This window comes from Mycena indigotica (genome assembly GCF_014461135.1).
Source record: "Mycena indigotica strain 171206Taipei chromosome Unknown Mind.scaff0002, whole genome shotgun sequence".
NCBI lineage: Eukaryota > Fungi > Basidiomycota > Agaricomycetes > Agaricales > Mycenaceae > Mycena > Mycena indigotica.
The window spans coordinates 2,476,881-2,497,589 of NW_023503001.1; the positions used below are offsets into that span (position 1 = coordinate 2,476,881).

Here is a 20,709-nt window from a genome sequence, read left to right on the forward strand (position 1 = left end):
TTAGTAGTTTCTATCGTAATCGTACATAAGCTCGTGGTTATCGTCTGGTGAATAGAAGTAACGAAACATTGTTGTTGCCTCCAGCAATGACCATCCTCCCCATGTCGCAACGCGTGCAATTGGCCACTTCTGAACCTCAACACGGTACTGACATCCGCCTCGTCGAAATGAATGTGTACCGTACAGCGCCCAAGTGCTGTATCCAAGATTTTGCAGATCCCGACTAAGCGCACGGCTCAAGACACTTGAGGTCTATATAGACTATGAGCGCTCTGAGCAATGATAGTGAATGATGGAAACTGACCAATGGACGATCTTGCTGTATTGCACCAGATGCAGCAACCTGTAAAAACATTGGCCCACTCCATTGGATGCCCGATGACTTGTAGACCATCGCCAGCCGGATTAATGCCCGCATTGGACAGATTCGAGGGTCGCTGTCATTGGCATGGAGGCGCCAGCCATGGCCAACGCCTGTTTGTGCTGTTTTGCGCGTCTTGGGCTTGACATCGAAGTACTTCCCTGTGGACGGTAAGAAAGAAAGAAAGATCAGTCAAACAGACTTACGTTCAGCGGGGATATGTTCAATATTCTCGAACTCAAGATTTACAACCTCGTCTACCCGAAGTAGCATCAGCCATGCGATGAGATAGGCGGCCTATATAATATGATTAGGCTGTGCAAAGTCAAGTAAACAAGTCGTACATAGCGTACGACACCGGCACGCTGCTCTTGCATTGCCCCAGCACGGTCCCGCGCACTCTTGGCCGCTTTCAGGGTGTCGGACGGCTTCTTGATACATTGCTCATATAATCGATGCATGTCTTCGAGACGCATAGCTCGAGCTGAGTGTGAGATCTCCCCGGCCTTGGCTTTCGTCTTCTCAAGACCAAGCATGAACCGCGACACGAATGGGGATCGTGTTGGAAGACCACGCCTACATAGTGATTAGATAATTGGGTAGTAAATGAGGGAGGAAGAAGCGCCACACAAGGGATCCAAGGGCGGTTCAGCCTTGTGGGCGGTTCAAGAGCAGATTTAAAGTCGGCAACATACCAAGTATTTGAGCCTTCATCGAGGCGCCATTCGTTTAAGCTTTCATGGGGCCGAAGGCTTCGATACCAGAGCGTGAGGGCTGCGCGTGTTGAAACGGCCGTCGAGAACTTTGTAGATTAGTACAAACTTAGAGCGTTGAACACATTTACCCATACCTTTCGACCCTCATACCCTTCCGTCATCGGGCCGCACTTTTGGGCGATATACAGGGTAACATCACGCGGGGTATCTTCATTGATTTGTCGCGGGTCCCAGTTTCGATTGCGACGCAAATGGAAGATAATAAATGCCTTGATGATGCTGTAAATGATTCAGAATGGTGAAAGATATACACTGGATAGCATACCGGACATGGGAAGAGCGCGTCGAATCGGTGATGCTGTTCCGGGCCATCTTGGTCGCAAATTGAGCAAGCGAATCGTTGGCATCTTCTTCGGGAAAGTCGTCAAGATTTGCGGCGATGTATTCATCAGCGCGCTCCATTAAGGCATCTGCATCGCTAAGTTCAATGTTGATGAGAATATTTTCCTGTGGTGGGTTAACAACCAAGCGCAGAGAAGGTAGGAGACAAAATACCTCCATCTCCGTGGTATGTTCGGCCATGCAAGCCGCCACATCAGAATCCCAGCCCGGTGTTCTTGCATCGCTCAACGGGTTTGGGAGGGTGGGTGTCGGCCCTGCTTCAGTTGCTGACCCGGCTTGGACACAGATCTGTGAGGTGCTGTTATGAGAGGTCTTGCGGCGTTTTGCACCATTGCTGAGTGTGAAAAACGTTGCAGACATGGTGTGTCGAGAAGGAAAACGGGAAAATAGGAGATGTCACAAGTAACATCATCACAAGCCGTGTGCGATGCGCGACTGTGAGAAAAGTAAACAAACGCGTCCAAAAGTATGACTGACGACGTACCGTGTCCCTTTCGCATCGGCACATTTGATGCGCCTAAACAGCCGTAGTTAACCTCCGAGCAATGATGAGTTTGTCGACTGATAGAGAAGGTTACTACCAAACAGATGTCGGTCAGTCCTCGGGGCACCCAAAATAGTCGGAAGCCGATACTCGCGCACCCTGGCTAATTACGCAGCGCCTTCGTGTCCCAAACAGCCCAAAAACTTAGTCATTCATGGGGCACGAACCATACTGGCCTTGCACCAAGAAATTTCGTGTCCCAAGCCTGAGTAAGGCATGGTATCGTTGCTGGGGCACGACGGAGACGCGTTCCGACAGGCCCTCGTCACAACGGACGAGCTTCCAGCGACAGCGGCGCTGGTCTTGAGGTAATTGGGGAAGGGACAAGCTTTGAGGGTAGATATAGACGTATTGCCGCAGCTTGAGCGATGAGATTTCGCCATATTCGTGAAGTGCTCGTCGAGGCGATTCTGCGCGTATGTTTTTGGTCGCGAGAGGTGGAGTAGTCGTCGAGATAGGTGGTGGTTTGTTGACGCGTGACATGGGTGTGACTTGACGTGGCTTACGGTACTCGGGGGCTTCTCATCACTCGTCACACCACAGCTTATCACGTTGGTGTACCGGGTCAATCTAAAGGTTGCATCCTTGAGGGTTTTGATTAGGGATGGTGACGCTGACTAAGCCTCCCGTCACATCCAAGGTTTGGTCAAGAATGTCAAGGACTGAAGGTCTTCGCGCTCTCGAGGGCGCAATAGCTTCAAGGCTCAAGCAACTATTCCCCATTACCATGCCAACTTTACCCACCATGCATAGACAAAGACGACGTTCATTCAAAATTGGCGCTTTGAACACTTTGACCATGGTGGTTTGTCCTGCTGTTCAAAGCGCAACGGCACTCTGGATCCATAAAACCTCGCGAAAAGCCCGCTATCTTCCCAATCATTTGAATTCCCCTCATCGATGTCCTATCCTAACCAGTTGGTAAGTGGCAGTCAAATCTGTCCCTCGCAGCATTCAATGGGCTCCTAGACTTCTCAGAACTCTGCGGCTTATCCCGCAGATAAACTCGTTTGTGGAGAAAACATTGTCGATCTCGCACGAAGGATTACAAACTCTTTCGCAACTCAGCCCTCCATTCCGCCTCACGTTTCCACTGCCGCATATCGCCCATGGTGTCCAGTCGCTGAATACTCTCCTCTGGACAGCAATCTTCATTTACCACAACCACCTATGTCCTTGGCACAACGTCGTGGGCTCCCTCCACTTCCTACCCTTCCCGACTCCGCGCCGTCGAAACACCCCACCCATCCGTATTCCCTTCTCTCTTTGCACCAATTTGGCTCGGGTAACGCCTCTCCCGCCCCACCGTCTTCAGAATGCGCCGAATGCATTATCACGGACCACTTTAAATACACGCAAATGAAGCATCCCGGCTCGGACAAGATTAATTTGAACGGGCCGTACTTCGCCGTCGAAGAGGGGAGCATGATGGTCAACTACTTCTGGTACAAGCCCCGCTCAGTCAGCACGGCCGCACGTCATCCATCCAGCCAGAAGCACTATGTTCTCATCGCCGACCTGCTCGAGTTTCGTCGCATCAGCCAGATCTCGGATGCACACTGCAAATGGGTGCGGCATCCGGAGAACACGGGTCTACCAGTTGAGGTTACTTTCGTCATTATTGGAAACCCAAGGGACGAGGTTTTGCTTGAGACGAAGGACGTCCTCTATCTCAACTGTGCTCATCGCAAGGTCACCCACTGTCAAGTCGGCTACTACCTCGCCTGGGCCATCCGCCACTTGATCAAAACCCAGCTGCCCGACTACAATTGGCGCGACTTCGAATTAGTGACCTTCCATTCAGCAGATTGCAGGAAGATGTTTACAAGTGTGGCACAATTGAGAATAAAGTAGAATTATTTGAATCGTTGTAACAAGGACTATCAAAGCGGTACATGTTTTGCAAGGAATGCCAATTGCGCAGTAAGAGCCTGTTTGTAGTGCGAAGTTCCGTGATAAATGTCAAAGTGGCCGCCTACAATTGGTGAAAAAAGTCGTCTCTTTTGAACAGAGAAAAACCTACATTCAGCTTCCACCAGCTGGCAACGACCCTCTGGAGCAGTGGCCGCGACCTCTCTCGCACCAGCGGGAAGACAAAGGTTGTCCTTGGTGGGAACGAAGAGGAGTAACGGACAAGCGATTTCCTTCGCTTTAGAGCGAGGTTGATACAGCGGTATTTGTAAGAGTGAAGATGCAGAAATTTGGTTGGTGTATTGCCTGAACTCGTCAGACTGAGGATTTAACAAGTGAATTTGAAGTTACGCACGACTCAGGTGATACAAGGGTCATCATCCCAGTAACGGTGCCCTCACTCGTAAGCGCGCCTACTGCACCTGGCTTTGCAACCGCAGGAATGTACGCGGGAGGAAGGCCAAGTGCTTGTTTAAGGAGATCCAGCAGCATGAAAGCAACCGTCATGAGATAGGTCCAGCCGAATGGGTTCGAAGGATAGACACCGGCGTAAGGGCATTGGGCAAGAGCAGCACAGGCATTGACAGCAGGCTGCGAGATTCAGCCATGGCAAGCAGAAGAGCGCGTCCAAACACCAACCTGGGTGCTCAGCGTAATCGCGTGCCCGCCTGGATTCGCGCCATTATCAGCACCAGATATGATCGGAACGAGACACACCAGAAAAACTGGATCCCCAAATGACCACTCGCTGCGGGTCAAATTGCGCCTGTTGTCTCGCGTATTTGATGACAGTGCGGTAGTCCTCCAGCTGCTCCTTTACAACCACAACGTTCCGCGGCGCACCATCTACAAAGTCGTAAACAAGGCGAAAAATGGAAACGGAGAGTTACTGGCCAGAAGTACCCCAACGGCGGTAGTCAAACACAATGCACCCATATCCCGCCGTCGAAAAGGCCTCCCCGTATGCTTCAAGTCCCATCGTCTTATCCGCGGAGAGACCGTGAGCCCTGGATGAATTTCAGCCTTGGCGAGCGCGTCGGATGTGCGACGGAAAAAGCATACATAACGATGACGGGCAGTCGCGTGCTCGAGGATGATATGGGGAGGTATTGCCATGCATCGAGATCCCATCCTTTCGTTGCAGAAGGAATTTTCAGGTAGGTTTTTTCGAAAGTCATGGTGGGTGTCAAGAGTTAAATCCGGGCTGTCACTCCTATCTGCTGACTCTGTACTGCTGACACAGGCCGGCCCGTCACGATTGATGTCATCTCTTGCCAGCGCTTGGCCATTCTCGACTTTGCTTCGGTTCCACATTCGGTTCCGTCCTGGTTCCGTCCTCACTAAGGCCATTGGTCAGCCTATTTCAAGTGACTTCTGTGCACAGCTTCACCTAGCCTTACCTAGGGTCAAGTCCACCCGCTACTTGCGCAACGACGCTTTTGGACGAAACTCACGAAGCATTGAAGATTTAAAATATGCCGTCAACCTACGAAGAGGGATGCCAATGACTCGCTATCGGCCCCGTCCCATCTCGTAGGTATATAAGCAAGAAGAACTTCCCGTTTCTTTCCCAGCTCCAACAACTCACCAAAAAGTACTTCAGCAACGATGGGTCTCTTCAAATTATCATTCCTGGCAGCAGTGCTTCTAAATTCTGCGTTCGGTGCACCTTCTGCTCCGATGGTCGACCTCGGCTATGCCAAATACCAAGGTTCCGTCGACCCTGCGACGAATATCACGTCTTTTTTGGGTGTGCGCTACGCAGCCTCACCGACCGGTACTTGTTTACTCATTTGAGTTCTCCTTTCAATGCTAACTCCGAGTCAAATCATAGGTAATGGTCGCTTCCGGGCTCCAAAAGCACCAGCCTCCGTCTCGGGTGTCCAACAAGCTACTATGCAACCCCCGCGATGCTGGCAAATCGAAGTAGCAGGCCTGCTCAGCACGAACCCCTTCCGCGAGAATCAGACCACGTCTTCTTCCAACCCGTCGCAGCTATCGGCAACTCCGAGTCAACGTTCACTCGAGCATCTTCACAAGCGTGGCGCGACCAATGTCTCCGACGAAGATTGTCTGTTCTTGAGGTATGTTATAGTACATAATTGCAGCGTTCATTTCTTGACATTTCAAGCGTCTATTATCCCAGCAATTCTGTTGGGACCACACCATACAAACTCCCGGTCGTTGTCTGGATCCATGGCGGCGGGTATCTCGCAGGGTCGTCCAGCCAGTTTCGCGGGAGCGACCTCATTGAGGAATCTGATGAAGACATTGTGGTCGTCGTCATTCAGTATCGTCTTGCTCTTCTCGGTGGGCGCTAGTCGATATTTCTTTTTTTTCGTGCTAACACCACCTCTAGGCTTTCTCGCAGGGACAGAGGTCAAGGCTAATGGAAACCTGAATGTTGCGTTGCGTACGTGTTTATGTCCTCTGAGGAAACTGTCTCTGACCATGCATCCATATAGTTGACCAACAATTCGCTCTTCGATGGGTCCAGAAATACGTATGGACGACCTGATATATCGCGCAAAAATGTTTTATTGAACCCTTTCCAGATTTCTCAGTTCGGCGGTGACCCAGATCATGTTACGATCTGGGGCGAGTCTGCGGGGGGAGGTGCCATTTTACAACAGGTCATCGCCAATGGGGGCAAGACCAATCCCCCGTTGTTCAAATACGCTATAGCGAGTTCGCCTTTCACGCCCTCCCAGTATCGCTACGATGAGCATATTCCTCAGGTATGCTCCTCTTGTACGATTCGGACAAAATAGCTGACTAGACCTGCAGTTTATATACGATTCCGTCGTATCTCAGGCAAAGTATGCAATATTCTCAGTCGCTTTGCGGGAAAACTTATTGTCTGGTCAGTTGTACCAACGCTAACGACACACTCGAATGTCTTCGACAAGTCCCAGCGACTGTGCTCCACACAATAGACGTGGAACTTAACGCATACACCTTTCCCGGAGTCTATGCATTTGGTCCAGTGGTTGAGGGTCCCGGTCCGGATTCCTTGATCCAAGAGGGCCCGATACAAGCGTTGAATGCCGGAAAGGTCAACGGAGTGAGTAGTCTTGGTGCAACCAAGTTCCCAACTAACCTTTAATCAGAAATCGCTGCTCACCGTCGCGACTGCCTTTGAAGGGTGGTTGTTCGTGAACACGAGTTTTCCTGTTGCGACTAGCGTTTCCCGATATGCATTCCAAGTTTTCCCCAACCTTCCGCTCGAATATGGACCCCGAATCGAGAGCCTTTACGCACATGTCGGCTCGACTGCCGACAAGATTATCGCGCTCTATGGCGAAAGTGGGTTGCAACAAGCATCATCTTATAGAACGAATTTGCTCATAGCGGAACAGCCGTTTTCGATTGCCCTGCATATGGTCTTGCCCAAGCCTTTCCCGGTTCTGCCTACAGAGGCGTGTTTGCCATTCCCCCGGGACATCACGGAACCGACCTGCAATACTACTTCCCCTCCCTTGTGGTTGACGTTCCCGTGCTTAACTACCCCGAATTCTTCAACAACACCGTGTTCATCGACGCGTTCGCAAAGGGATTCACTGCATATGTCTCTTCCGGCAATCCAAACAATGCAGTTAGCACTGTCACCCCCCACTGGCGAAAGTGGAGCACCAGATCGCCGATTGAGATGGTTTTTAACAGGACCGATGGGCCTGTCAGCGGACAACGGCCGTTCATACATGCGCGGGAGACAGATAAGCAAGTCTTAGAACGTTGCAGGTGAGTGCATATTACGCTGGGGACAACTGCTTTTGTTTGACACGATCCACCCAGATTCTGGGCCTCTGTCGGAGCATATATTGGCCAATGATAGTTTTGCTCTACGTAGCCGAAGTAGCACGAGTCGAATAATTTCTTGGTAATTCAATCGCCAGTGCTCTTCTGTATACGTTTGCCATCGCCGTGCACCGCCTTTCAGAAGCGCCTGGTCGATTGGCAGGGCTTCGCTGTCTGTCAAATATCTGGAGAAGCCTCGCCATATTTCCTTCCATATTCAATCAAGTTCTAGTGCGGTCACACGCGGAATTTATCATTGAGCAGCTTCACAAATCCGAATCAGCTTTCCATTTAGATTTAGATGCCACCAATACTCAATATCTTCAAACCGGCGCGCGCTGAACCCGATAAGATCACATGGTCGACAGACTCCGATCTGTCATCCAGTGCACAGCTTTTTCTGGTCCATTTTTAACGCTGATGCTGGTGGCAATGACACAACCATGGCTGCTTCCTCTAAACCCCACAGCTTGCAACTGGGCGTATGGCGCGTTCTGCTGCCCGAAGATTCCTCTAAGGGCAGCGGCTCAGGATTCAGTTCTGCACGACGTGTCTTCTGGGACTTGCTCAATACGACCATGGTGTCCGCTATTGCGGACGGGTACCCAGCGGTCGCAAGATTCTTCGGTGACATATACAAACTGAACCCAGTGCTAACTGGCGTATTTTTGACGATCAAGCTGTGGGCTGGGCTGGAGAATGTGTTGTTGCTCTGGGCGGCGAGCAAACTGCTGGTTGTGGTAAGTCAGGCTAAATCTGGGGTTGGAAGGTCACCAACTGTGTATAGGTGGAGGTTGGTCTTCGAGACGGCAGACTGGATGCGTGGACTATGGCTTCCGCCATCTCGATTCGCCTACTATGTGTTGTGACGGTTGCAGCAACCAAGTGGATCCGGTATGCAATAAACCTTTGCTCGATGACTATGATCGTGATTTGTGAATGCTAAGCCGTCACCTAGAGCATTCCTAATGCCCAGGCTCCAATCCCGAATCACTTTACACTTTCAAGATATACTCCTTCGTGGTAAGCCACACTTTCTGTCTCGTAACTGTCGTCTTCAAAAAGCCGTTTCTAAGCCGACCTTCGTTTGGATATTCCGACGTCAGAGGGTACGCCTTCTCTCTGTTTTTGTATGTCCAGCTGACTGATTGTACGAGACACGCGAAATACATCCCGCGCAAACCCTGCAGAAGCATTCATGGCCTTCGAAGTACTATGCGACATGAGCATGCAACTGTTGGTCCTCTTGAGCGAGATGATTTTCATTTCGCAGCAGAGGAATGGCGGATATATTTTCACGGGAATCAGCCTCCTGCATCCGTTGATAAATCTAAAGGCGCAAAGGGCGCTGTTCTTTGTCCGTATGTCTGCCGATTGTCACTTCTTCCTTGGCGACTAACTCAATCGCGCAGCTCATGCCATTTACTCCGACAACGAGTCATATAAAAAACTCCAGGCGTTGAAGAAAATGACCACAGGACCAGCGCGGACGGACGTTGTTCTTGGTGGGATGGCTGGTTGGATAGGCTCAGGTGGGTTCTCAGGTTATCTCCATCGATCACACGCATCGATTGATTCTGAAATATAGAATATAGCCGAGCGCGGAACGCATTGGGTACTACGCCAACGGAGCACGCATGGATACAATACGCCAACCAAACGAGCCTACTCGTTACAATGGCCTCTGCAGTGGTAGATCAGCTGCCTATGGTAGGTCTTGAGTCTTGACTATTTATTGAAAGATTGCCCATATATATCATCTCCCATAGATCTACTGGGCTGTCTCCGCATTCTTGGAGCCCTCCAAATTCTCCATGGCCTCGATTGCTTTTCTCACGCAATACGCGGCGAGTGTGCGTAGTACCGTGGGGATGCTGCTCTTCGAATTCGGACAGTCAGCGAAATGCATAACTGACATCAAGACCCTCTACGACGTCGACAACGTGACCAATCTTGTTATCGACGGCGAAAAGAGATACCCGCGACCAGAGTGGGAGTGGATTAACTCGAAGGGGATGGACATAAAGCTCAAGTTTGTGCCAATCCCAATTCCTTCATTGTTGTTTTATGGTTTGGTTAGAAACATCTCTTTTACTTATCCCGGAAGCAAATCTCACGGCAACGCGTTGGTTGATGTCTCTGTGTCCATCCCTGCGGGAGCACTTGCAGTTATTGTCGGGGTCAACGGGAGTGGAAAGTCTACGTTTATCAAGCTCCTTGCGCGACTATACGATGTCAACAACGCAAGCAACTCCGAGAAGCTTGATTCTGTCATTCTCATTGACGGCTTGCCAATTCAGGAGTACAAATTGGGCGACTTGCGTCGGGCGCAAGCGCACCTGGCCCAAGATCACCAACTTTTCCCTCTTCCGCTCCGCGAGAATATCGGGCTGGGCTCGGTGTCCGACTTGGACAACTACACGGGCAGGCAGTCCTCTTTTGACCAAGTCCGCGTGAGGGAGGCGGCCACGGCCGGCGGCGCGACACAGCTGATTGACCGACTGAAGGACGGAGACTTGACCGTGTTAGAGCCGGTGTCAACAGTTTCCGAGCAGGGCCTGGATAATAACCGACACAAGGATACCAAGGAATTCATAGGAAATATTGACAAGCGGGTAGATGTCTCTGGTGGAGAGAAGCAGCGATTAATTGCGTATGCATTTTTTTTCTTAAGTTTTAATGTTTGTTTTAATATTCTGGAATAGGTCTCGTACTTTCATGCGCCTGCAACTACGAGGTGTCAAGCTGCTCTGCGTGGACGAACCATCTAGTGCGCTTGACCCCCTCGGCGAGTTCGAGCTTTTCCAACGGCTGCGCGAGTCGGGCCAGGGCATGACAAAGATATTCGTGACCCATCGGTTTGGTCATCTGACAAAACATGCAGATGTCATTATGTGTGTTGCATCCTGTCTCTGTTATCGTCGCACTGACGTATTGCCAGATGTATGAAGGAAGGCAGGGTCGCGGAGGTCGGTACACATCAGGAGCTTATTCAACTGGGCGGGGAGTATGCGGCCCTCTATAATGTGCAAGCTCAGGCATTTACTCAATAAGATACGAATGATGTATTCTCTCTCACAAAGTCGGGGTTAAAATCAAATCAAGTATTGTAATTAGTGGCTTTTGAGGGAATCGAACGTGCACATTCGGTTATCGAGTCAGTGACTCGGATGTGACAGCGACAGGTTTGCCTCTCACTGTTCTTACCAAGGCCGAATCAACCCGCATCGGTTGCGTCTCGCAAGCCCGCTATATCGACTCGCGCTTAGATTTCGAGTCATTACCAGCCGCTTGGACCAGCTCTTTGGACGACATCATTCACAGATCTCGGAGTCGAAACTCAATGACTTGCAAACCGCGCGCTTTTCTATCCTCAGGCTATCATGAACCTTATTGTGTCCAGTTTGACTGTGCCCATGGTTCCTGGATGACTCTGTACGAGCTCGCGTTCGGCAACACGGAAGACATTGTCCGCCGCTAGTTCTTGGCACGTCTTCTGCCACCGCTCTTCAATCTCGAGTTGATCTCGAGCATCATTCAAAGTCAATGACTATTCAGCGCGGTTTACTTACGCACGAAATGCCGGCGCAAGGATGACTCACACTCGGGCAGAGCGGACAACGCCAGCTTTCGACGGCTTGGCGGGGGGCAGAGGCCGCCCGACGAACACGGTGAGTCATCTCCGAGTCTCAAATCCGTGATTTTGGTGTGTTGATATCGAAGAGGTTATCTGCGAAATGCGGGCGCTATCAACTTGAAGGCCTCGTTTTCTTCAATGTTTTCTTCCCAGTGGATATTGCAGCACCGACCAATTTACGACGAGGTTCATCCAGTTGATTCAGCCTGCATCTTCAGCGGGCCTCGACGGGGGCGGATCTGATGGCGCGCTTCGGACGCGATGCGAAAATCAAGCGAAAACCAGCATTTTTCCCCACATTCTAATATCAGCGTGCGAACCGCAACCTGGGAGAAGACAACGAAGTTCTCGCGAGGTTGCCACTTCGGGCGTGGTGACTTGGCCTGGCGTCTGGCCGTATGTTATAAAGAGAGTCTCCAGAGCTTGTTGGCCCAGCAAGCTTCAAGTTCACCCTCAGCCATGCGCCTCTCTACCGCATCGGCCCCTTCTTTTGCGCTTGCGGTCACGCTCTTTCCGCTGCTTGTGCACGGCCAAAGCGACATCGACATCGTGCGCCAGCGTCGTTTATCGAATATCGTTGGCTCCTCGACGGGTGCGGCGAATATCGCGACCTGGTGAGCATCTGCAAGTGACCATACGGCTTCTTCATCTTCTGATGTGATGCCGGGCTGCCAGGATTTCGAGTCTCCAGGCTGACGGCACCTGGCCGGACGTCGACTATACCACCGGCTGTAGCGCGAGCACGAGCAGCTGGCCGGCACAGACGCATTGGTCGCGGATCAGTCAGTGATATCTATTAGAATTTACTTATTTTCCCTCTTAATTGGTTCCCGACAGACACGTTCGCGTCGGCATTCCATGGGGGATTCAAGAATGCGGCAAACTGGACAGGCGACACCACGCTCCGTGCCGCAGCATCAAGGGCAATGATCTTTTGGTTCAACAATGACTTCACTACACCTGCGTGTCTTGATCAGGGCGGCACGGCAGCATGTCAGTGCGGAACTCCAGGGCTATGGTTCGCCACTTTTCATCTCCCTGTGTGTGTGTGCCGACTCCAGTTCCTCCAGGAATACCAATTGGTTCTCAAATGTCATTCTTATCCCGCAATGGGTCGGACAAGTCTGTCTTTCGCTAAACACACCGCCATCATCATCTACCGGTCTCTCTGCGGCTGAGCTTGCCGGATGCACGCGCATGACCTCGCGCGCCTTTAACACACTGCAAACCGGCGTTGTCGGCGTATCGGCGATCACCGGCGCAAACCTGCTTGACATTGCATCCATCGGGATCGACTTCGGCCTGTTCTCGGCTAACGCGAGCGTGGTCAGCGCGGGGGTACGCCGCGGCGCACAGTGATCTGCAGGTGCAGAACGCAGTTGCCGCAGACGGGATCCGGGCCGACGGCGCGTTCGGACAGCATGCCGGCCTCTTGTATAACGGGGCATATGGAAAGGACTATGCTGATGACGTGTTTAACCTCGAGATTGCCGCTGGCGGGACACAGTTCCAAGCCACCTCTTCCTCAATGGCTGCGTTTACAGCGTTGTTGACCGCAGTATGTCGACTCCCTTCTATTCACTGCCCTATCGCGTTTGCTGATTGATGCGGCAAGGATTGGTGGATGATCTTCCGCAACACAGTCACTAACGTACTTCATTGGGACTATGTGCGATCGTCTATCGTCAAGTTTGGAGTTGAGTGCTGACTCTGAGCAGACAGTTATTGGAAGGAATATCGCACAGCCTGTGTCGGATAAACAGTATGTGCCCTTGTTCAATGTCTCGCCATTGTAATGACCGTCAAACAAGACAAGCCGCTGATACCGAGCTGAACATCACGGAATTCCAGGTTCTTGGCAGTCTGTGGGGCTCGAGCGACATCACGAGCGTATTCAACGCGCTTAACACGGGCACCGGGGTTAATCCCGGCGGCCTCGTCGGAAATCGGATGTTCTACACCAACGATTACATGGTCTGTGCACTTATCTTATCTTTATCTGCCGTTATCTGATCTTATGTGGTAGGTCCATCGGGGAAGTAACTACGTGGTGACGCTGAAGATGTATGGCAAGCGCACGCAGAATACGGAATGCGTGAACAACCAGAACATGCTGGGCTTTCATCTCGCGGATGGGGCCATGTACACGTATACCACAGGCAATGAGGTGCACTTTTTTCTTCGAATAGATATTGACAAGACTGATATTTGTGTTACTAGTACCAGGATGTCTTCTCCGCCTGGGACTGGAACCTTATCCCTGGAATCACAGTCGATTATGGTGCAACTCCGCTGAGCTGCTCGACTGCGCGCAAGTCTGGGATCCAGCCATACGTTGGCGGTGTCTCAGATGGGACAGTGGGCATGGCGGCGATGCGGTACGATAACCCAACGACGCGTGCGATGACGTGGCGCAAGACATACTTCTTCCTCCAGGGCGACATCGTGTTTGTCATGATCGCTTTAATCACATCAACGACAAGCGCGCCGGTGTATAGCGTGCTGGACCAACGGGTGCGCGGCGGCGACGTGTTTGTCAACGGAAACACCATATCTGCGAGTGCAAATGTCACAGGCGCAAGTAGCTTGTGGCATGCCGGGACAGGATACACCTTCAACGCGACCAATCCTGCGACCTCGCTGTCGGTCACCCTCGGGCCGAAGACCGGAAACTGGCAGGCGATCGGGAGCTCGAAAGCGGCACCAAATACTGTCGACATGTTCACTGCTTACCTGCCGCATCACGACATCAGCCAATCTGCGACCTATGCGATGTACCCCGGCACGACACAGGCGCAGTTCGCCGCGCGGGCCGCTGCGGAGCCAAGCGCTTTACAAGTTGTGCGGAACGACGGGTCGATCTCGGCACTGATCGACGTCGCGCATAATACTGCTTACATCGCGTTCTGGACCGCGGCCGGATCGACGTTCACACTTCCGTCGCAGAAGAGCGGCGTTGCGAGCATACAGGTCAAGGCGAATGCGAATTCGGCGTTGATTTTGCATATGGATAGTTGGACGGTTTGGGCTGCTGATCCGACACAGACGATCACGGCGCCACTGGTACTCAACTTCACGTTATTGAGCGGGACTGCACCGGCTGGATGGGGTAGTGTGAAAAGTAGGGTGGTGAATATCGCGTTGCCGACGGGCGGGATGGCGGGGGCAAGTGTCAGTGCGGCCTTGCCTTAGGAATGCATTTCGGATTTCTTTAAACTACTCTAGCACATATACAGACAGTATTACTAACCAGTGTTTATTGGCGTCGTGTACTGATCTCAACAATCCTTCTTCCATAGTATTCGAAATTAGCGGAAGTAGATAAGGCGGCTATCATACCAAGTCTTATGTGGGTCCAACTTGAAAGTTGTAGCGGCGCTAAAAATCTTTGAAATGGCGTTAGATGACTGGACCGCCGGTGCAGTCCTCGGACGGCTATATCCGATCCCAAGTGTAGCCTAGTACATCTAGTAAAGGGTTTGTTCCTCTGATGGATCGGAATAGGTACTGTTGTATTTTATTCAATTCGAATGCCAAAAGTGGTGTGACATTCAATACGAAAATATCAATTCGAATTATTTCCTAATTAGGAAACTCTTGGCGCCGGAGGCGCCCGGAAATGTCATAAATTGCCTTTTTGGGAGAGGATTTTGAGCAAAATGGTGTGACATACGAAAAAATTTCGAATTTTATAGCTACTGTGACACGTGACATACGAACTGAATAAAATGCTACAGTATCGTGTTGGATAATTTGTCGTGAAGCCACTCATTATCGTGAACGATTATGGAGTTCTCGAATGGAAGAAGACAATATCAAACGCATGCCCGCTCATATCGAACTCACGTTAGGCTCAAATCCGTTCGCTAATCAATCATGAAGATCTTCGGCCTCTGACGTATTCATTCCCACGCTTCTTTTCCTTCTCCGCTCATCTTCTCTTCTATCGTGCAGAATTGGCATACAAAGCCCAACGTTAACGTTTCTATTGCACCAGTATTGTTCTTTCTTCATCTGGCTGCGCCTCGCATCTCCAGGCTGATTCGCGACACGACTAGCTTGCCCCACTTGGATAACTCACCTCACCTGATACCTGACGGTATGGCCCAGGCTTCGCTTCGACATCGCTAACGCGGTCCATTAGCTCTATATCACGGCTTGGTCGTCGCAACAGCCTCGCAGCCAGCTTCCTGCTCGTCCAAAACACGACTAGCGGCGCCGTTTTTGAGACACATGTCCAACCCGCCGGATTGATTACGGACCCTTACAGGACCTAATGCGAAGCGTTATCATTATCGGGTTGTTCCACCGATATATAAACACTCCTATGCAGGGTTTCCAGTGTATCCCGAACGACCATGGACTCTGCAAAGTCGAAACAACCCAGCCCTCTCCGCCAATTACTCTCCTTGCTCACCGAGAACGTCGAGCGCCTAGAATGTATCGCGGCCGCTGCCGCTGCCCCAATTCCTGACCTCCACACACCGTTCAGCCTCGAGTCAGAAGCATTCAGAGCCATCCCAGAAGCCGCCGAAGCTGCGAGGATCGTCAGCGCTGCCGCACTCCATCTTGACGCAATCCTTGCACCCCCTCAAATTTCGATTTTCCGTGTTGTTGACGGGGTTCGTGCTCGTTTTCCCTCAACCATTTGGCCATCACCAACGCCTCCCTTTCCAGCACTTCAAGTCGGCCGCGTTGCGCATCTGTTTGGAGTCAGGTGTAACCGAGATCTTGCGTGAAGCTGGCCCTGAGGTATGTTTGTCGTTACGCTCGGACCGCTCAAAACAACATTGTTTACAGGGTCTCAGCACTTCCGAAATAGCCGCGAAGAATGGACAGGACGCAGACAAACTCGGTTCGTGTTTCTTTGAAATTACTCCTTCTATCTCTGTTTCAACTCGACGTCCACTCCACTTCATCTGATCTCATTCCAGCACGTTTCTTACGCTACCTTGCAACGCACCACGTTTATCGCGAAGTCTCTCCCAATGTATTCGCCAATACGCGGCTCTCAAGTATGCTGGACACCGGAAAATCGAGCGAAGAGATCCTCAAGAGGTGTGTAATGCTTCTCTGTCGACCGGCTGTGCGCTTATGTTCATATCTGCCAGTCCTGACACCAAGTACGAAGCAACTTCGGGCCTCGCCGCGGTTGCAGCTCACCAGTGCGTTATTCTTCTCGTCAACGGTCATATTCCTTCTGCGTTGTGTTTAGTCGGCTTCTTTTATACTGACTGACATTGACAGTCTTGACGAAGTTTTCAAAGCATCCGCCAATGCCTGGGAGACACTTTGCGACGGCGATCCCGCTGAAGGCGACCCGAGTCTGTCGCCGTTTGCACGCGCTATGAAGCTCGAACGGGGCGAGACAATGTGGGCCTACTTTGCCAAACCCGAAGTTCAAACGAAGGCGCGTCGTTTCGACATTGCGATGCAGGGTATCTTGGGCTTCCAGCCCCCGAATGCGATTGTCAACTGTATGCTGGTTTTCATCTTCCGCGGAGCGAATTTGCTACTAATGACAACGAAGCTTACGACTGGGCTGCACTTCCGCAAGGAGCTGTTGTTGTTGACGTCGGCGGAGGCGTTGGGACAACATGCTTTGCTCTGGCGGAGCGCTTTCCCAACTTGAAACTCGTTCTGCAAGATCAAGAGGCCGTTCTTGGGCATGCGAAAAAGGTAGTTCTATTCTCCTTCATTGTAGTAGTTACTTAAAATCGTCTTAGATGTGGGAGGAGCGAATGCCTGACGCGCTGACTTCCGGCCGTGTACAGCTCCAACGTTTGTCCTTTTTCCTTCATAATAGATGAATGCTTATCGTATACTCGTTCAGTCCACAACTTCTTCTCCGAGCAGCCTCAAATATCCGCCTCCGTGTTTGTTATCAAACACGCATCTTTGGACTGGGCCGACAAGTACGCCAAAGAGATCTTTTCACGGCTTTGGGACGCCGCAACGCCAGACACCACGCTCCTGGTGCTTGACATCGTCATGCCATTAGCATGTCGGGAAAACGCAGAGACGTCGACGACCAGCCACATCCCCGGCGCGGCGCTGCCGGAAGCACCGGAGCCATTATTACCAAACTACGGCGGGGCGAATGATATGGCATACAACGTCGACTTCGCGGTATGTCGTCGATAACGTTCCTCTGCGAGTTTTGTGTTGATCCTGTCATCTAGATGTTCTTACTTACGAACTCGCAAACACGAACTGCGGCACATTTCATGGGATTGCTCGCCAGCGTCGGTTGGAAAGTGGTCAGAATACACGGTCAGGGAGGGGACAGCGCGTATATCAAGAGCGTCGAGGCTAAGAAGGTGGCCAATCTGAACTAGGGAGGATTTCATACGTCTTGTTGTGTTCTGCATACTATAGTCCAATCTCATCCTAATATTCCATGTTTACTCCGTAAAATATTTCGACTTTATAACCTTTTAAGGATGATGTCTAATATATTTAGGCGGAGGCAGGGCCAATGAAACACAATATTCTGTATGTATCTCAATGTTCTGTGTACTGGGGGGATTCTACGCCTGCCGCTCAGCAAGTTTGTATCGTGAAAGACGGAGCGTGAGTAGAATACACAGTCCCGCCTGATGCGAGCTGTCATCCGCCCCTCACAGTTATGAAATCAGCCCTACACTACAATCGCCAGGAAAGGCAATTTTTCTTCACTTCACCACATATGGTAGTGCATTGACATGGGAATCTGTCTGATGTGGACCCATAATCATCGGCAGGTTTCGCAGAGCGATCACTGTTGGCAGTCCCACGGGTTCATCAGCAATCCGCTTATTTGGATTGTGTACATTCGTTTTCTGAATTGCCGCGAAAGGCGATTCAGGCGTTACGCACCTGAATGTCACAGAAACGGGGGGAGAGGTATATAAGACGGCGTGTTGGCGACGTCTACAGACCCTCAAGAGACCCAACTGGTGTTTCTTTCTTTCGAGTCTCTACTTGCTTCCCGCGCGCCCACAGCACGCAACGTGGTGCTTACAACTGATCCCGAATGTACGTCGGCCCGCCCCGGGCACAGTTATCTCTGTTGTATCCTTTACTGACGTTATTGATGCGACCCTTACCCATTAACCTTTTGCCTTTGCTGTTCCTCGTGCCATCATCGTGTTTCAATCTGCTGCCGATCCCCGATTCGTTGCCGGCTGGCCCACAAACGCCACGTGCATCATCGCGTATTTACCCTGGCTGCCCGTATGCATCCTGCAAACGGACATGTTCCGGCCTCGGGGCGTCGATTTTGCCTTTTGGTTCTCAATTACTACCATGGGCTGCTTGACGCTGTAGTTTCAAAGTCAGCATCGAATGGCAGATCCCGTTTTCGCAGCTTCTTTTTATGCTAATGCTTCGCCGACCCTGACTCGGAGTCGGACAGCCACCGTCTGGTCGGGGCCCGTGCAGTTGTATCATGCTGCCGAAGACACACCTGGGGGGACTGGACAGGGAGCTGGAGCAGGCGGGGGAGGGGGTCCGGGCGGGCACACCGGTCACGGACATCACAGCCAAGGCGGCGGCCAGCGAGAACGACCACAGCGACGGTATACCGACGATGCACCGTACGTTCCCCCGCGAAACCGCGACTATGCAGAGGTGTGTTCCTTGGCTCTTCCCACTGGCTTTTGTGGGTACTGACATTTTTTTCCCAAGGGTTACCCACAACATGCTTTCTACCATCATAGTCAGCACCAGCACCAGCTCCCGGCTGGCTCTCCTCTCCCACCATACTCGCCATCCTCTCATCCTCATCCTTCCCAATCTCAGGCCCGGCAGAGCTCGTTCCCCATGCAACAGGGCGGTTCTCGTCGAGCGGGCACGGCCCCAGAGTTGACACGAGCACCAGCTCGGTCTCAATCGTCGCCGTCAATGCCAACCGCCCTTCCGCCAGCCGCCTTTCACCAGCCGGTCGAGCCATTTGCCCAGTCTCCCCCAGTCCCGATGCCGGGCCCAGACCCGGCTCCCATCCTCCGTCGCAAGCTGAATCTCCCCGAAAACGTCCCCATCACCCTCTCCGCTTTGCCGGACTACGCGGCAGATACGAGGCCGAGCGTGCCACTCCCCCTTCTTGTCCAGGTCGCAATCTACGAGAGCGAGACGAAGAGATTGACGCTGAGGGAGATATACTCAGCGATTGAAGGGCGGTATGAGTTTTTCCGGGCGGGGCCGTCTAACGCTGCGTGGAAGGTGCGTTTGCCGTTCTTTTTTTCGTGGTAATATCCGGTGCTCAACGGCCTATAGCGTTCGATTCGGCATGCCCTGTCGCTGCACCTGGTTTTTCGACACCTTGACCGGCCAGTCCAGGAATCCGGCAAGGGAGGGTACTGGACCTTGGATTATTCGAGGGGAGAAGGAACCAAGCGGCAGCGTAAACGCCGCCCCGGGGAGGAAGAAGATGGTTCCGATGGTGAGGTCGAAACAGGCGAGACAGACGTCGAATCTGCGAGCGGCAGTGAATACGAGCAGCAGCAATACGAGCCGCAGCGATACCAGCACCACCAAGAGCTTTCCCAGCCACCAGTATATCGAGGATATATCCAGGAGCCGTTGGCCCATCCCCAAGCCCAGCACGCCCACCACCTCTACGTCGACACTGTCGCTCGCATTAAACAGGAGCCTTCTCCATCTCCGACACCGTCTCCAGGTAGCCAGAGCTCTCGTTCTAGCGACGGGTTCGGTGCACCATCGCAAGGGCCTCTTTACCATCGCGGATACCATCAACCCGCGCCAGCGAATCTTTATGGACCACCTTCCCATCCTCCGCCCTCTCAATCGAACGCGTACCCCGCTGGTTACCAGGAGACTCGCAGAACGCTCGCTCATTCTCGTTCCTGGACCCCACAAGAGTTCCAGCAAGGGTCAAGTCGCGATATGCATAGTCGGCCTGGTGGAGCTGGGAATGCGGCTCGTGGCCAGCATCAACAACAGCTAGTGGATCCAAGACTGCTGAGGGCGCCATATTCGACCCAGTTTGGCCAGCCATACGGACATGGACGGGGTACACCACCAAGCGGCGAGGAGGAAGATAAGCAATGGCATTATCAAAGCCAAGGCGGGGGTGGGCAGTCGTGAGTTATACAAAAGTGAGTTGCTTCCAAATCCGAGTATTAGGCGCCATATCATGATATTAACGATGCTGTCGTCTAGCACGTTGCCCGGCCGCTTGCGGAGACACTTCTTCGCGCCGGTGATCTGTGCATGGATTCAAGATTCATTTCCAATGCTTTGCTGGATAACGCACTAGGTCGAAACAACTCCCATCTTTACTCCAGATTTCCCCTCACTTCTCTGCCATTTTCCTGCTCGTCAGATCTGTCAACATGCT

The 20,709-nt window shown here is 51.9% G+C and overlaps 8 protein-coding genes across 8 annotated transcripts; 6 read left to right on the top strand and 2 right to left on the bottom strand.

The window, feature by feature from the left end:
• On the bottom strand, positions 1–1,839 carry MIND_00202500 (uncharacterized protein; the record flags this gene model as incomplete). The annotated part of the gene is made up of 8 exons (XM_037358924.1): positions 1–252; positions 305–522; positions 568–658; positions 706–937; positions 1,057–1,163; positions 1,212–1,356; positions 1,403–1,584; positions 1,633–1,839. The coding sequence occupies 8 exons, from the start codon at positions 1,837–1,839 to the stop codon at positions 1–3; spliced, it is 1,434 nt and encodes a 477-aa protein (XP_037224019.1).
• A 1,084-nt stretch (positions 1,840–2,923) lies between these two features.
• On the top strand, positions 2,924–3,877 carry MIND_00202600 (uncharacterized protein; the record flags this gene model as incomplete). The annotated part of the gene is made up of 2 exons (XM_037358925.1): positions 2,924–2,944; positions 2,993–3,877. 2 exons carry the CDS (start codon positions 2,924–2,926, stop codon positions 3,875–3,877), a joined length of 906 nt encoding a protein of 301 aa, XP_037224020.1.
• Positions 3,878–3,906: 29 nt separating this feature from the next.
• Positions 3,907–5,248, bottom strand: MIND_00202700 (Hydrolase-4 domain-containing protein; the record flags this gene model as incomplete). Its single annotated transcript, XM_037358926.1, has 6 exons — positions 3,907–3,998; positions 4,047–4,240; positions 4,290–4,525; positions 4,574–4,602; positions 4,652–4,780; positions 4,825–5,248. 6 exons carry the CDS (start codon positions 5,246–5,248, stop codon positions 3,907–3,909), a joined length of 1,104 nt encoding a protein of 367 aa, XP_037224021.1.
• A 294-nt stretch (positions 5,249–5,542) lies between these two features.
• MIND_00202800 (Carboxylic ester hydrolase) lies at positions 5,543–7,766 on the top strand (the record flags this gene model as incomplete). Its single annotated transcript, XM_037358927.1, has 11 exons — positions 5,543–5,711; positions 5,769–6,018; positions 6,066–6,244; positions 6,294–6,347; positions 6,400–6,437; positions 6,490–6,672; positions 6,722–6,753; positions 6,803–6,998; positions 7,045–7,240; positions 7,294–7,675; positions 7,730–7,766. The coding sequence occupies 11 exons, from the start codon at positions 5,543–5,545 to the stop codon at positions 7,764–7,766; spliced, it is 1,716 nt and encodes a 571-aa protein (XP_037224022.1).
• Positions 7,767–8,175: 409 nt separating this feature from the next.
• On the top strand, positions 8,176–10,785 carry MIND_00202900 (p-loop containing nucleoside triphosphate hydrolase protein; the record flags this gene model as incomplete). Its single annotated transcript, XM_037358928.1, has 11 exons — positions 8,176–8,472; positions 8,520–8,626; positions 8,691–8,755; positions 8,809–8,841; positions 8,890–9,093; positions 9,145–9,264; positions 9,321–9,442; positions 9,502–9,764; positions 9,813–10,385; positions 10,438–10,626; positions 10,674–10,785. 11 exons carry the CDS (start codon positions 8,176–8,178, stop codon positions 10,783–10,785), a joined length of 2,085 nt encoding a protein of 694 aa, XP_037224023.1.
• Positions 10,786–11,828: 1,043 nt separating this feature from the next.
• MIND_00203000 (Polysaccharide lyase family 8 protein) lies at positions 11,829–14,561 on the top strand (the record flags this gene model as incomplete). The annotated part of the gene is made up of 10 exons (XM_037358929.1): positions 11,829–11,983; positions 12,045–12,151; positions 12,207–12,387; positions 12,440–12,695; positions 12,742–12,927; positions 12,985–13,038; positions 13,088–13,131; positions 13,181–13,343; positions 13,396–13,536; positions 13,590–14,561. 10 exons carry the CDS (start codon positions 11,829–11,831, stop codon positions 14,559–14,561), a joined length of 2,259 nt encoding a protein of 752 aa, XP_037224024.1.
• A 1,166-nt stretch (positions 14,562–15,727) lies between these two features.
• On the top strand, positions 15,728–17,707 carry MIND_00203100 (S-adenosyl-L-methionine-dependent methyltransferase; the record flags this gene model as incomplete). Its single annotated transcript, XM_037358930.1, has 10 exons — positions 15,728–15,991; positions 16,047–16,121; positions 16,170–16,224; positions 16,304–16,427; positions 16,481–16,534; positions 16,617–16,846; positions 16,900–17,048; positions 17,096–17,150; positions 17,203–17,498; positions 17,552–17,707. 10 exons carry the CDS (start codon positions 15,728–15,730, stop codon positions 17,705–17,707), a joined length of 1,458 nt encoding a protein of 485 aa, XP_037224025.1.
• Positions 17,708–18,695: 988 nt separating this feature from the next.
• Positions 18,696–20,456, top strand: MIND_00203200 (Winged helix DNA-binding domain-containing protein; the record flags this gene model as incomplete). Its single annotated transcript, XM_037358931.1, has 3 exons — positions 18,696–18,980; positions 19,038–19,571; positions 19,626–20,456. The coding sequence occupies 3 exons, from the start codon at positions 18,696–18,698 to the stop codon at positions 20,454–20,456; spliced, it is 1,650 nt and encodes a 549-aa protein (XP_037224026.1).
• Between the last annotated feature and the right edge of the window lie 253 nt (positions 20,457–20,709).